Source organism: Coregonus lavaretus, assembly GCF_964263955.1.
Source record: "Coregonus lavaretus genome assembly, chromosome: 1".
NCBI classification, from domain to species: domain Eukaryota; kingdom Metazoa; phylum Chordata; class Actinopteri; order Salmoniformes; family Salmonidae; genus Coregonus; species Coregonus lavaretus.
The window spans coordinates 34,542,251-34,558,635 of record NC_139988.1 but is presented as its reverse complement, the minus strand read 5'-3'; the positions used below and the strand labels follow the sequence as shown (position 1 = coordinate 34,558,635).

Genomic DNA, 16,385 nt, shown 5'->3' with positions numbered 1-16,385 from the left:
CTAACGTTAGCTAGCTAAAATGTCAGTGCTCTCCCCTCAATCTTAGCTAGCTAAAGTTAAACTGCATCTAAAGTCAATCTGGAGACATCACAATGATTACAAAAGCTTGTCCTACTAATTATTTGCCTCATTTTGAAATGTCATTGTATTTCCAAGCCACAGTAATGCACTTAAGATAATCTTCATTAGCACCAATTGAGACTTTATTGAGTAGAATGGTCAGCTGGTAATCTGTCTTAAAACGAACGTTCAAACAATATTGTGACGAAACATGCAACCAATGAATAGGCCTAGTGTTTTGAACACACTGAAATAAAACCTGTCATTCTTCTCCCATCCAGTTTGCTGTGTTGATGTGGATTCTCACCTATGTTGGTGCCTTGTTCAACGGACTCACACTCCTTATTCTAGGTAGGATACTTTTTTAAAGTTGATCATTGGAAACTTATGCATAAAGGCTTTTTGTGACATTGCTTTGTTACTATGGTGCCTAGTCAGCATAGGGAAGCAGCATCTTGTGATTATCTCTGTAATACTATCAGGAACAGCCCTAAGCTGGCTTTATTTCAGGATACCGTGTGAGAGTCTGAGAGCATTTGAGCGGTTGGAAATCCCGCTCATCGCTCATGGAGCGGTGCTTGCGCACCACTCCGGAGCTCCATGTCCTTACCAACCGCTCCACTAAAAACCTTTCTGAGCTCACAGGGGAAAAAAACTGCTGTTCCAAATTCGCTCCATTCATTAAAATCACAATTTAACCAACACTCATCTATTTTTGTGACTACCTGAACCTACCATTTGGTTTTGAAGTATTGAAACCAAACTATAAGTATTTGAATAAACATGAGAAGGTAAACATTCAAATAGGCTACATGTCATATTAAACATCATATGAAAACTCTAAATAGGTCAGGAGCCAGACAGGGAGCCTAAGAAGGAATGAAAATGATTTATTTAGGTTATTATTTTAAGGCTTAAGCCTACAAAGAAGTACATTGTGAAACATTTGCGAGTGCTACACATTTTCATTGTATTAAATAATTATAGTCAATAAATTGCGCATATAGGCTGTGATTTACTTAAAATTAAATACAAATTAAACGAAAAATGACTTGGTGCCTTTTGAATTAGTTTTTAGGAACACAGGTTTAGCCAGTCTGTGGCTTCAGGCTCATTCGATGGTGCCTGGAGAGCAGACCAGCAGTGGAGAATATCCTCTCCACACTTGCAGAGCCATGGGGATGCTAAACACCCTTTTGGCCACTCTTGCCTGGCTGGGCAGAGATGTTTTTATACATACATACATACATACATACATACATACATACATACATACCACCAGTCAACAGTTAAGAACACCTACTCATTCAAGGGTGTTTCTTTTCTTTTTTACTATTTTCTACATTGTAGAATAATAGTGAAGACATCAAAACTATGAAATAACACACATGGAATCATGTAGTAACCGAAAAAAGTGTTAAACAAATCAAAATATATTTTATATTTGAGATTCTTCAAATAGCCACCCTTTGCCTTGATGACAGTTTTGCACACTCTTGGCATTATGTCAACCAGCTTCACCTGGAATGCTTTTCCAACAGTCTTGAAGGAGTTCCCACATGCTGAGCACTTGTTGGCTGCTTTTCCTTTACTCTGTGGTCCGACTCATCACAAACCATCTCAATAGGGTTGAGGTTGGGGGATTGTGGAGGCCAGGTCATCTGATGCAGCACTCCACCACTCTCCTTCTTGGTCAAATGACCCAACACACCTCCACGCTGTGTAAGGGCTATTGCCCTTTTGAAAAACAAATTATAGTCCCACTAAGCCCAAACCAGATGGGATGGTGTGTCAATGCAGAATGCTGTGGTAGCCATGCTGGTTAAGTGTGCCTTGAATTCTAAATAAATCAATCCCAGAACAACAGCAAAGGGCCTTGTGAAGATGCTGGAGGAAACAGGTACAAAAGTATCTATCTATATCCACAGTAAAACGAGTCCTATATCGACATAACCTGAAAGGCGGCTCAGCAAGGAAGAAGCCACTGCTCCAAAACCGCCATAAAAAAGCCAGACTACGGTTTGCAACTGCACATGGGGACAAAGATCGTACTTTTTGGAGAAATGTCCTCTGGTCTGAAGAAACACAAATATAATGACCATCGTTATGTTTGGAGGAAAAAGGGGGTTACTTGCAAGCCGAAGAACACCATCCCAACCGTGAAGCACAGGGGTGGCAGCATCATGCTGTGGGGGTGCTTTGCTGCAGGAGGGAATGGTGCACTTTACAAAATAGATGGCATCATGAGGAAGGAAAATTATGTGGATATATTGATGCAACATTTCAAGACATCAGTCAGGAAGTTAAAGCTTGGTCGCAAATGGGTCTTCCAAATGGACAATGGACCCCAAGCATACTTCCAAAGTTGTGGCAAAATGGTTTAAGGACATCAAGGTCAAGGTATTGGAGTTGCCATTACAAAGCCCTGACCTCAATCCTATAGAAAATTTGTGAGCAGGACTGAAAAAGCGTGTGCGAGCAAGGAGGCCTACAAACCTGACTCAGTTACACCAGCTCTGTCAGGAGGAATGGGCCAAAATTCACCCAACTTATTGTGGAAAGCTTGTGGAAGGCTACCCGAAATGTTTGACCCAAGTTAAACAATTTAAAGGCAATGCTACTAAATACTAATTGCGTGTATGTAAACTTCTGACCCACTGGGAATGTGATGAAAGAAATAAAAGCTGAAATAAATCACTCTACTATTATTCTGACATTTCACATTCTTAAAATAAAGTGGTGATCCCAACTGACCTAAGACTGGGAATATTTACTAGGATTAAATGTCAGTAATTGTGAAACTGATTTTAAATGTATTTGGGTAAGGTGTATGTAAACTTCCGACTTCAACTGTGTGTGTTTTTAAATAGGTAGGCCTAAAGGTTATTAGGCAAAATAACCCAATCAAAACGGAATGCTCCTTGAATGTGGGAATATGGCAGGCCTATTGGGCCAAAATAATAGAACACAAATGAACAAAACGTTTTTTAAGAGATCTGATTTTTTATTTTTATAAATGCTTCATTGACAGTTATCTACCCACCTCTTTTTCCTTTCTTTTAGCATGTGCACATAGTGCCTTCGGAAAGTATTCAGACCCCTTGACTGTTTCCACATTTTGTTACGTTACTGCCTTATTCTCAAATGGATGAAAAAAGAAATAAAAAAATCCTGAGCAATCTACACACAATACCTGATAATGACATTGAAAACAGGTTTCTATAGATTTTTGTAAATCTATTACACATTTTTTAAAAACTCAATTGTAACCGATGGTCACTCTGGAGCTCCAGAGTTCCTCTGTGGAGATGGGAGAACCTACCAGAAGGATAACGATCTCTGCAGTACTCCAATCAAGCCTTTTATGGTAGAGTGGCCAGACGGAAGCCACTCCTCAGTAAAAGGCACATGACAGCCCGCTTGCTGTTTGCCAAAAGGCACCTAAAGACTGTCAGACCATGAGAAACAAGATTCTCTGGTTTGATGAAACCAAGATTGAACTCTTTGGCCTGAATGCCAAGCTTCACTTCTAGAGGAAACCTGGCACCATCCCTACGGTGAAGCATGGTGGTGGTGGCAGCATCATGCTGTGGGGCAGGGACTGGGAGACTAGTCAGGATCAAGGGAAAGATTAACGGAGCAAAGTACAGAGAGATCCTTGATGAAAACCTGCTCCAGAGCGCTCAGGACCTCAGACTGGGGTTAAGGTTCACCTTCCAACAGGACAACGACCCTAAGCTCACAGCCAAGACAACGCAGGAGTGGCTTCGGGACAAGTCTCTGAATGTCCTTGAGTGGCCCAGCCAGAGCCTGGACTTGAACCCGATCTAACATCTCTGGAGAGACCTGAAAATAGTTGTGCAGCAACGCTCCCCATCCAACCTGACAGAGCTTGAGATGATCTGCAGAGAAGAATGGGAGAAACTCCCCAAATACAGGTGTGCCAAGCTTTTAGCGTCATACCCAAGAAGACTTGAGGCTGTAATTGTAAAGGGTCTGAATACTTATGTAAATGTTATTTCTTTTATTTTTAATAAATTAGCAAACGTTTCTAAAGTCATGTTTTTGCTTCGTCATTATGGGGTATTGTGTGTAGATTGATGGGGGAAAAAACAATTTTATCAATTTTATTATAAGGCTGTAATCTAACAAAGTGGAAGAAGTCAAGGGGTCTGAATACTTTCCTAAGGCACTGTAGTAAGTGTACAATAATGCTTTCGGGATACGTGTCTTTTCAGATTCCACAATGATTCTTTAGGTGTTGACACTAAATCACTGCACTCCCTCTCTTGCTCTTGGTCCTCATCTTTTGTAAGTCACCTTGATTTAGCACCCATGTGTTTTATCAGGTTATGTTTATGAAAATATTTTGCGAACATGACAATAGCAAAAGCAAGGGGCTACAGCAGCACACAAGTAGACTACAAATGCATGCTGGGCATGCCCTGACCTTATAAAGTGAGCACTACTGGAGTGAAATTGGAGCGGGCGAGAAGGCCGACGCTCCAGCCTTTGGGAATCTCGCTCCATGCTCCAGTCAAATCGGGCACACTCCAGCGCCGCTCTGCTCACATACTTTGGTCTGTATACGGACGTAGTGGCTGACTGACAGAGGTGTCAATCTGAAACCTATTATTAAAGTCTGACACCCTCCCCCTCTCTCTCTCCAGGTCTGGTTGGAATGTTCAGCTTCCCCATCATCTATGAGAAGTACCAGGTATGAGCTGTTATTTGCTGATAAATGTATGAAAATATGTTGATCTGACGAAGGTATCATAGAATATTCACACCTCTACTGAAATCATGATCAGTTGACTTCAAAGCCAAGTGTGAGTTTTAATATTGTGCCTAAGTGTTTCACTAGAATGATTTTGTGTATTTTAGGTACAGATTGATCATTATGTGGGGATGGCCAACAAGCAGGTCAAAGACATTATTGCAACGTAAGTAAATACTGGTTGACAACATTTAAATATCTTGGCAGTGTCGTAATGAGAAGATAAAATGTCTTCCAAGTATAGGAAGTAGGTATCCAAAAAACGTTCTTTCAACAACCAGGTATTTGTGTTTATTATGGATCCCCATTCATTCCTGCGAAGGCAGCAGCTACTCTTCCTGGGGTCCAGCAAAAGTAAGGCAGTTATACATTTAAAAAACATTACAATAAATTCATACAGATTTCACAACATATTAAGTGTGTTTCCTCAGGCCTCTAATACCACATATCTATAACACAATCCATGTGTACGTGTGTGTATAGTGCATATGTTATCGTGTGTTTGTCGAGTCCCAAAAAGGTGTTTGAAAAGTAAGTAAATTGTGGTGGATGAAATTGAAATATCTTGGCGTTGATGTAATGAGCGAAATATGCATCTTCCAAATATTGAAAGTATGTATGGAAGAAGAATGTGACTAGACATTTTGCCTTTTTATATTAAAAGCACACATGACCAAAAGTATGTGGACACCTGCTTGTGGAACATCTCATTCCAAAATCATGGGCATTGATATGGAGTTGGTCCCCCCGTTGCTACTATAACAGCCTCCACTCTTCTGGGAAGGCTTTCCACTAGATGTTGCAACATTGCTGCGGGGACTTGATTCCATTCAGCCACAAGCATTAGTGAGTTCGGGCACTGATGTTGGACGATTAGGCCTGGCTCGCAGTCAGCGTTTCAATTCATCCCAAAGGTGTTTGATGGGGTTGAGGTCAGGGCTCTGTGCAGGCCAGTCATGTTCTTCTGCACTGATCTTGACAAACCATTTCTGTATGGACCTTGCGTTGTGCACGGGGCCATTGTCATGCTGAAACAGGAAAGGGCCTTCCTCAAACTGTTGACAAAGTTGGAAGCACAGAATCATCTAGAATGTCATTGTATGCTGTAACGTTAAGATTTCCCTTCACTGGAAGTAAGGGGCCTAGACTGAACCATGAAAAACAGCCCCAGACCATTATTCCTCCACCAAACTTTACAGTTGGCACTATGCATTTGGGCAGGTAGCGTTCTGGCATCCGCCAAACCCAGATTTGTCTGTCGGACTGCCAGATAGTGAAGAGTGATTCATCACTCCAAAGAACCCGTTTCCACTTGTCCAATGGCAGCGAGCTTTACACCACTCCAGCCGACGCTTGGCATTTCACATGGTGATCTTAGGCTTGTGTGCTGCTGCTTGGCCATCGAAACCCATTTCATGAAGCTCCCTACGAACAGTTATTGTGCTAACATTGCTTCCAGAGGCGGTTTGGAACTTGGTAGTGAGTGTTTCAACTGAGGACAGACGATTTTTACGCACTTCAGCACTTGGCGGTCCCGTTCTGTAAATTTATGAATTTGCTTTGAATAGTTCATGACCCTAGGGTATCAAATCAAATTTTATTGGTCACATGCGCTGAATACAACAGGTGCAGACATTGCAGTGAAATGCTTACTTACAGCCCTTAACCAACAGTGCATTTATTTTAAACAAAAAAAGTAAGAATAAACAACAACAAAAAAAGTGTTGAGAAAAAAAGAGCAGAAGTAAAATAAAGTGACAGTAGGGAGGCTATATATACAGTAAAATAAAGTGACAGTAGGGAGGCTATAGTGATTTCAATGGTCTTCCTCCATTCTGATTGTTTTATACTGTTCAATTAAACTCCCCCCCGCAGCTTTATTTAAAAAAAAAAGAATTTAGATCAAAACACTTGGGTGAAGTGTTGGAATCACGATATCAGAATTTACTTCGATACTGATACCAGGTTTAGAGTCACTGTACTCGATACCAAAACAAGACCACTGCAAAAAAAGGTGTATTAGCCAAATCACAGAAGGGCACTTGATCCATACAGGTCTTTTAAAGTTCAATATGATTACATTTTGACGTTTTTGATTTTAATGTATGCATTAATGAATCCATTATACAATCATACAATCAATTTGACTTGTAAAAAACAATCTATATAACAATGATAATTTATTTGAATGGTAAATCTCTATTGATAAACTGGGTAAATCAATGTAGCCTAGGCCTATTCACAATACAGATGAATGTATATTCAATAGGAGGGTGTGCATGCATTGAGTTATTGAGCTTGACTGATTTCATGGGGCTACAGATAAAAAAAAATTCCGTTCCATTTGGAACTTTTATTATACTCATCAACATTTGCGTAGAACATCATTAGTCTTTTATAAAAGTATATGTTGTCTCTTTAAGACCAATGACATCATTTACACACACCGCTCGAAGAAATATCTTGACTATTAGAGATGTGAGGCGGGGTAGACTAAGTGAATTAGTTTTTGGTGACGATCTGCTTTGAAATCGGCAATATGTTGCGTTATGATTTGCATATGATCACAAACAAGGTACTACCGGTATCTTCTTGCATTGTAAAGTGTTCTAACCTGTAATGGACATTATTTTGCGAATAGTAATTTTAAGTTTCAAAATTTCTAAATGCCGTGTTTCATTATTCAAGTGTGTTAACTTCTGTGCAGCATGAGTGGTGTTGCAGCCCAGACTCCTAGTGAGTGCAGTGGTTTGTCAGGACAGGCTAGAGCTAGCAATGAGTAAGTGGAGCAGGCACAGAGAAAGTTTGGGTTATGGCTAGAAGGGACCCAGCTTGTTTAAGAATATACTTTTCATAGCAGGTTTAGGAGAAATTACGCAGCAGGTTGGGAGAATAAACGTGGCAGGTTGGGATAGTAAAGGTTAGCTAAAATGCAAAAATCTACTTTTGATGGAAATTTGACAAGCTGGATGGGCATGGTGTGCTTGCTCTTAGTAAGGGGACATCGGCTGCGCTGATAGACTTGATCCTTTCTCAATCAGTAGACTACCTAAGACACATTTGACAGAAGTACTGAAAGTAACCTTCTAGTACTGAACCACTTTGTTCTAGAATCTAAAAAGTACTCAAGTTTCGGTATACCGTGCAACACTTCTTTGAATAGTGTTTGACAGGACAACGAATTAAAAAGCCAGGGAGAAGTTATTGTGACAGGGTAGGAACCAAAGTGTTGGTCAGTGTTTCCTAGGGGGCCCTAATCTTCAAATTACATTTTATTTGTCACATACACGTGTTTAGCAGATGTTATTGCCGGTGTAGCGAAATGCTTGTGCTTCTCCGACAGTGCAGTGTAATATCTAACAAGTAATATCTAACAATTTCTCAACATACCCAATACACACAAATCTAAGTAAGGAATGGAATTAAGAATACATATATGGACGAGCAATGACAGAGCGGCATGGACTAAGATACAGTATATACATATGAGATGAGTAATGCAAGATATGTAAACATTATTAAAGTGACTAGTGTTCAATTTCTTAAAGTGGCCAGTGATTTTCAATAGGCAGCAGCAGTCTCTAATGTGCTAGTGATGGCTATTTAACAGTCTGATGGCCTTGAGATAGAAGCTGTTTTTCATTCTCTCGGTCCCAGCTTTGATGCACCTGTACTGACCTCGCCTTCTGGATGATGGCAGGGTGAACAGGCAGTGGCTCGGGTGGTTGATGTCCTTGATGATCTTTTTGGGCTTCCTGTGACATCGAGTGCTGTAGGTGTCCTGGAGGGCGGGTAGTTTGCCCCCGGTAATGTGTTCGGCTGACCGCACCGCCCTCTGTACAGCCCTGCTGTTGCGGGCAGTGCCGTTGCCGTACCAGGCGGTGATACAGCCCGACAGGATGCTCTCAATTGTGCATCTGTAAAAGTTTTAGGTGCCAAGTCAAATTTCTTCAGCCTCCTGAGATTGAAGAGGCTCTGTTCTTCACCACTGTCTGTGTGGGTGGACCATTTCAGTTTCTCAGTGATGTGTACGCCAAGGAACTTCAAGCTTTCCACCGTCTCCACTGCGGTCCCGTCGATGTGGATGGGGGGTGCACCCTCTGCTGTTTCCTGAAGTCCACAATCATCTACTTTTTGTTGACGTTGAGTGAGGTTATTTTCCTGGCACCACACTCCCAGAGCCCTCACCACCTCCCTGTAGGCTGTCTCGTCATTGTTGGTAATTAAGCCTACTACTGTTGTGTCGTCTGGAAACTTGATGATTGAGTTGGAGGCGTGCTTGGCCACGCAGTCATGGGTGAACAGGGAGTACAGGAGGGGGCTGAGCACGCACCCTTGAGGGGCCCCAGTGTTGAGGATCAGCAAAATTGAGATGTTGTTTCCTACCTTCACCACCTGGGGGCGGCCTGTCAGGAAGTACAGGACCAGTTGCACAGGGCGGGTTCAGACACGGGGCCTCAAGCTTAATGATGAGCTTGGAGGGTACTATGGTGTTGAATGCTGAGCTATAGTCAATGAACAGCATTCTTACATAGGTATTCCTCTTGTCCAGATGGGATAGGGCAGTGTGATGGCGATTGCATCTATTGGGGCGGTAAGCAAATTGTAGTGGGTCTAGGGTGACCGGTAAGGTAGAGGCGATATGATCCTTGACTAGTCTCTCAAAGCACTTCATGATGACAGAGGTGAGTGCTATGGGGCGATAGTCATTTAGTTCAGTTACCTTTGCTTTCTTGGGTACAGGAACAATAGTGGCCAACTTGAAGCATGTGGGGACAGCAGACTGGGATAGGGAGTGATTTAATATGTCCGTAAACACCAGCCAGCTGGTCTGCGCATGCTCTGAAGACGCGGCTAGGGATGCTTAAATGTCTTACTCACGTCGGTGGCACTGTGTTATCCTCAAAGCGGGTGAAGGTGTTTAGCTTGTCTGGAAGCAAGACGTCGGCGACGTGGCTGGTTTTCCTTTTGTAGTCGTCGTTTGTCTGTAGACCCTGCCACAAAGGTCTCCTGTCTGAGCAGTTTAATTGCGACTTTCTCTATACTGACGTTTTGCCTGTTTTAATTGCCTTGCGGAGTGCGTAGCTACACTGTTTGTATTCTGCCATATTCCCAGTCACCTTGCCATGGTTAAATGCGGTGGTTCGCGCTTTCAGTTTTGCGCGTATGCTGCCATCTATCCACGGTTTCTGGTTAGGGTGGGTTTTAATAGTCACAGTGAGCACAACATTTCCTATACACTTCCTGATAAACTCAGTCACAGTTTCAGTGTATTTGTCCAAATTTATTTTCGCAAGCTACCCTGAACATATCCCAGTCCGCGTGATCAAAACAATCTTGAAGCATGGATTCCGATTGGTCAGACCAGCATTGGATTGTCCTTAGCACGGGTACTTCCTGTTTGAGTTTCTGCCTATAGGAAGGGAGGAGCAAATTGGAGTCGTGGTCAGATTTGCTGAATGTAGGGCGGGGGAGGGCCTTATAACCATCCCGGAAGTTCGAATAGCAATTGTCAAGAATTTTAGCAGCCCATGTACAACAGTCCATATGTTGATAGAACTTCGGCAGCCTAGTCCTCAAATTTGCTTTGTTAAAAATCCCCGGCTTTCCAGTTTGCATAAAGTCCAGTGAAGTTCTTTGAGGGCCGTCGTGGTATCAGCTTGATGGGGGATATACACGGCCGTGACTATAACCAAATAAAATTATCTTGGGAGATAATACGGTCTGCATTTGATTGAGGTATTCTAGGTCGGGTGAGCAAAAGGTTTCTGTATGTTATCACAATCACACCATGAGTAGTTTATCATGAAACACACACCTCTGCCCTTCTGCTTCCCGGAGGGATATTTATTTCTGTCTGCGCGATGAACTGCGAACCCATCTGGCTGGACCGATTTCGACAGAATATCCCGAGAGAGCCATGTTAAATGTTTTCTCTTAGCTAATCCATGTAGCTCGCTAACATATTCATGCTTTGCCTAGTCGTCTTTGGAGATTTAGGCCTACACATTCACTGATATCAGGCTGTATTAGCTAGCTAAATTTGCTAACTACAAACTGCATCGTTGTAGTCAACATCTTGTTGCATGTGCTGCATTGATAAGGCAGGCTGAACGCCTCTAGTGGTCACGCAACAACTGCACTCCTTGAGTGTGATGGGTGCGCGGCTAGGTCTGTGTGGAAAGCGGCATGGAGAGGGGGAAGACTCAAGTCGCTAGAGCGCGATGGGACAAGGACATCCCGGCCGGCCAAACTCTCCCCTAACCTGGACGACGTTGGGCCAATTGTGCGCCGCCTCATGGTTCTCCCAGTCACGGCCGGCTGCGACACAGCCTGGGATCGAACCCGGGTCTGTAGTCACGCCTCAAGTCGCGCCGTTCATCTTTCCCTCGATTCTGACTAGTCTCCCAGTCCCTGCTGCTGAAAAAGAGCCACACAGCATGATGCTGCCAAAGTCATGCTTCAGCGTAGGGATGGTGCCAGGTTTCCTCCAGACGTGACGCTTGGTATTTAGGCCAAAGAGTTGAATTTTGGTTTCATCAGACCAGAGAATCTCATGGTCTGAGAGTCCTTTAGGTTCCTTTTGGCAGACTCTAAGCGGACTGTCATGTGCCTTTTACTGAGGATTGGCTTCCGTCTGGCCACTCTACCATAAAGGCTTGATTGGTGGAGTGCTGCAGGGATGGTTGTGCTTCTGGAAGGTTCTCACATCTCCGCAGAGCAGCTCTGGAGCTCTGTCAGAGTGACCATCGGGTTCTTGGTCACCTCCCTGACCAAGGCCCTTCCGCCGGGCGGCCAGCTCTAGGAAGAGTCTTGGTGGTTCCAAACTTCTTCAATTTAAGAATGATGGAGGCCGACGTGTTCTTGCCCCTTCAATGCTGCAGATGTTTTTTGGTAGTCTTCCCCAGATCTGTGCCTCGACACAATCCTGTCTTGGAGCTCTACGGACAATTCCTTTGACCTCATGGCTTGGTTTTGCTCTGACATGCACTGTCAACTGTGGGACCTTATATAGACAGGTGTGTGCCTTTCTAAATCATGTCCAATCAATTGAATGTACCACAGGTGGACTCCAAGTTGTAGAAACATCTCAAGGATGATCAATAGAAACAGGATGCACTTGAGCTAAATTTCAAGTCTCATGGCAAAGTCTGAATACTTATGTAAATAAGGTATTTGTTTTTTTAATGATACATTTGGAAAATTTCTAAACCTGTTTTCGCTTTGTCATTATGGGGTATTGTATGTAGATTGAGGAACAACATAAATGTAACAAAATGTGGAAAAGGGGAAGGTCTGAATACCGTCCAAATGCACTGTATAGCCGACTAATCCGACTTGATCGTTTGAAATCCTGTGGCAACAAAACAAGGAAATTATCTAATAGTTGGGAAAAAAGTGAATCTCTAATTTATGACAAATTAATGAAATCCCTCCATGTTATACCACTGATTTAAACATTTTATCCACATTTTTATGTTAATCTGACATATTGCATAATTTTACCATGAAAAGGTTCTGCAAGAATTCAATTGTATTATAGATATTTTACACAAATGAGACATGCGTACAGCAAGTATTCCACCTGACCGAAGTACTCTGAACAGTGTTTACGTGTTAATTATCTCCCCCTTGATTAGTTTATCACAAGGTATAACCCACCCCTTGTATTCAGAATGAATTTTCATTCAGAACCAGAATGTAATTACCTACATTTTAGTCATTTAGCAGATGCTCTTATCCAGAGCGACTTAGTTAGTGAGTGCATAAATTTTTTCATTCTGGTCCCCCGTGGGAAACGACCTACCTAAACACTTTATATACAGTGAGGGGAAAAAAAGTATTTGATCCCCTGCTTATTTTGTACGTTTGCCTACTGACAAAGAAATTATCAGTCTATAATTTTAATGGTAGGTTTATTTGAACAGTGAGAGACAGAATAACAACAATAAAATCCAGAAAAACGCATGTCAAAAATGTTATAAATTGATTAGCATTTTAATGAGGGAAATAAGTATTTGACCCCCATTCAATCAGAAAGATTTCTGGCTCCCAGGTGTCTTTTATACAGGTAACGAGCTGAGATTAGGAGCACACTCTTAAAGGGAGTGCTCCTATTCTCAGCTTGTTACCTGTATAAAAGACACCTGTCCACAGAAGCAATCAATCAATCCGATTCCAAACTCTCCACCATGACCAAGACCAAAGAGCACTCCAAGGATATCAGGGACAAGATTGTAGACCTACAAGGCTGGAATGGGCTACAAGACCATCGCCAAGCAGCTTGGTGAGAAGGTGACAACAGTTGGTGTGATTATTCGCAAATGGAAGAAACTCAAAATAACTGTCAATCTCCCTCGGCCTGGGGCTCCATGCAAGATCTCACCTCGTGGAGTTGCAATGATCATTCGAACGGTGAGGAATCAGCCCAGAACTACACGGGAGGATCTTGTCAATGATCTCAAGGCAGCTGGGACCATAGTCCCCAAGAAAACAATTGGTAGCACACTACGCCGTGAAGGACTGAAATCCTGCAGCGCCCGCAAGGTCCCCCTGCTCAAGAAAGCACATATACAGGCCCGTCTGAAGTTTGCCAATGAACATCTGAATGATTCAGAGGAGAACTGGGTGAAAGTGTTGTGGTCAGATGAGACCAAAATGGAGCTCTTTGGCATCAACTCAACTTGCCGTGTTTGGAGGAGGAGGAATGCTGCCTATGACCCCAAGAACACCATCCCCACCATCAAACATGGAGGTGGAAACATTATGCTTTGGGGGTGTTTTTCTGCTAAGGGGACAGGACAACTTCACCGTATCAAAGGGACGATGGACAGGGCCATGTACCATCAAATCTTGGATGAGAACCTCCTTCCCTCAGCCAGGGCATTGAAAATGGGTCATGGATGGGTATTCCAGCATGACAATGACCCAAAACACACGGCCAAGGCAACAAAGGAGTGGCTCAAGAAGAAGCACATTAAGGTCCTGGAGTGGCCTAGCCAGTCTCCAGACCTTAATCCCATAGAAAATATGTGGAGGGAGCTGAAGGTTTGAGTTGCCAAACGTCAGCCTCGAAACCTTAATGACTTGGAGAAGATCTGCAAAGAGGAGTGGGACAAAATCCCTCCTGAGATGTGTGCAAACCTGGTGGCCAACTACAAGAAACGTCTGACCTCTGTGATTGCCAACAAGGGTTTTGCCACCAAGTACTAAGTCATGTTTTGCAGAGGGGTCAAATACTTATTTCCCTCATTTAAAATGCAAATCAATTAATAACATTTTTGACATGTGTTTTTCTGGATTTTTTTGCTGTTATTTTGTCTCACTGTTCAAATAAACCTACCATTAAAATTATAGACTGATCATGTCTTTGTCAGTTGGCAAACCTACAAAATCAGCAGGGGATCAAATACTTTTTTCTCTCACTGTATGTATTTATGTACTGTTTGTAGTATCTTCTAGGAACATTTGGCTGGATTAGTATTTATGTAATTTTATTTATAGCTGTTGGTGGTGTGATTATCTGCAGTGCTGTCTACACAATTGACCCTTGTATGTTAAAGTAGGCCCTATGTTGAATTGATGTGTTTATACAAGGTCATTTTACTCAATGAGCGCTTTATTTTTTTATTTATATTATTTTGCTTCATATAAACATTGTTTGACTAATGCTCTGTGGCTCTTTCCACTTTCAGGGTCCAGGCCAAAGTCCCTGGACTGAAGCGTGTGAAGGCTGACTGAAGAAAGAAATGCCGGTCAGTCCCTGAAGTCCTTTGAGAGGGTGGGAGGCACTGGGCGGGGGTGTGTGTAAGGTGGTATGCATCACTGTTATTTTCACAATCTCTTCATTTCAGAATTCCTTGTGTTCCCTGAAAAACACCCTGGATTATCAGTATTCTATAGATTTATTTTCACCAGCTCAAGTATTTCCACCTTTTGATGAACTAATTTGACCGTACCATGCGATCTTGATTAAAATGCTAGTTTGTTTGAATATGTACAAAATAAAAACATTATTTTAATCTTGCACTTGGACATGACCAGTGATGGATTTTGAAAGGAAATTGTGCTCCATGGGCTGGTTCATTTGTTCTCTTTGACGCAGTGTTCAGACAATTGGAATTGCATCGTCTTTCTCGCTCTTTTTTATAAGGGGGAGACCTTTGTGGAAACCGGAGTACATGTCGTTTTTTGGTATGATTAAGTTAGTGGTGTTTGTGATTTTACTGTTTTATTGATCGACTGTGTAGTTTCACAAAGCATCTAGCTCTCCAGTGACTCTTGAGTGTGCTTGACACAACATGTCATTGTGCTTGACGATTGTCTCTAATGCCAGCAGGGCGCTACTCCATAGCACTTCTTGCTTCTGAGTATTTCTAGCTAGAAACATTTAGAACTTTAGAATGAGAACATTTAATGATCATTTCACCTCATGCAGCTGCCTAGTTAAACTCTAAACACGTTTACAAACATCAACTTAAGACGAAAAAAATGAAATGCTGTCTGTGGACCCAATATCTAAAGCTGCAAAATTATGTAACTTGGAAATTTCAAGCATTGTTTGTTACGCAAGTTATTGTGAATGTTACTTCATACAATTGTAATGAACTCTTCTGTTTGTGGAATGCATTGTGAAATATAAACAATTACAATAAAGCTTCTAGATGAATTACTGTATGTTTATTTCTCATTAGGCCAGATGGAGGGTTTAGAAAATTAATAAAGCATACACTTGCAAACTATAGCTCTGCCTAAAAACATCCCCTTGTTCCTCCTACCCAGGGCATGTTTTAAATGCCAGGAGATCACTCTTAACCTTTTTGTTAAATAGGAGTTCACTGTATACTCAATGCTGTTCCAAATAGCATTTAGGAATTTTAGTACGTTGTAAATACTTACAGTACCTGATGAAGTATAAGAATTCTGTCATTGTCTCAAATAACTATTAGTCTGAAATGAAGTTTTGTACATTTGAGAGATTTAGCAGACGCTCTTATTCAGTGACTTAGTCCATGCATTCATCTTAAGGTAAAAGCGTAAGCGAAATGACTGTTGGAAGTCTGAACCACTACAAAGTTCAGCTGTGGAGGGGAAGCTCAATATACCTTTTGAGTAATACCCACACCTTTTTAGTTTACCATTTGAGGTCCAATTATTAAACTTTCATTGTGGACAAATGACTACAATTTGGTATACATTTTCATTTAATCTTTCCATACACGTAACGTTTGTACATATACGTTGTCACACATTAATCACTTACAATAAATTGGTATAAAACAACCATGATTGTCATTCATACAATAATCTTGCCTCACTCCACAAAGATGTAATTTTGATTAAAAAATAAATTCATGCATTTGAGCATATTTTAATTTACAATATACCAATAATATGAAACAATATCTAGACAATCTCAGTCTTGTACAAAAATGAAATGAACAAAGACTTAACTGGGAACAGGAATCCATACTTCGTAAAGAATGCACATAGTAACAATATTGCTGCCACACTACTAGCTAAATGTTAGTGAGATTGACAGGCTAAA

The 16,385-nt window shown here is 41.8% G+C and overlaps 1 protein-coding gene across 1 annotated transcript in view; it reads left to right on the top strand.

Annotated features, from left to right (window-relative positions):
• The window catches only part of LOC311132260 (uncharacterized protein), a 48,086-nt gene extending 32,580 nt beyond the window's left edge, over positions 1-15,506 (top strand). The window contains exons 6-9 of the mRNA XM_084165493.1: positions 342-411; positions 4,731-4,777; positions 4,945-5,003; positions 14,533-15,506. Coding sequence (XP_084021619.1) covers positions 342-411; positions 4,731-4,777; positions 4,945-5,003; positions 14,533-14,578 — 222 coding nt within the window. The 3' untranslated portion in view covers positions 14,579-15,506. The remainder of the gene's footprint in view (positions 1-341; positions 412-4,730; positions 4,778-4,944; positions 5,004-14,532) is intronic.
• The last annotated feature ends 879 nt before the right edge of the window (positions 15,507-16,385 follow it).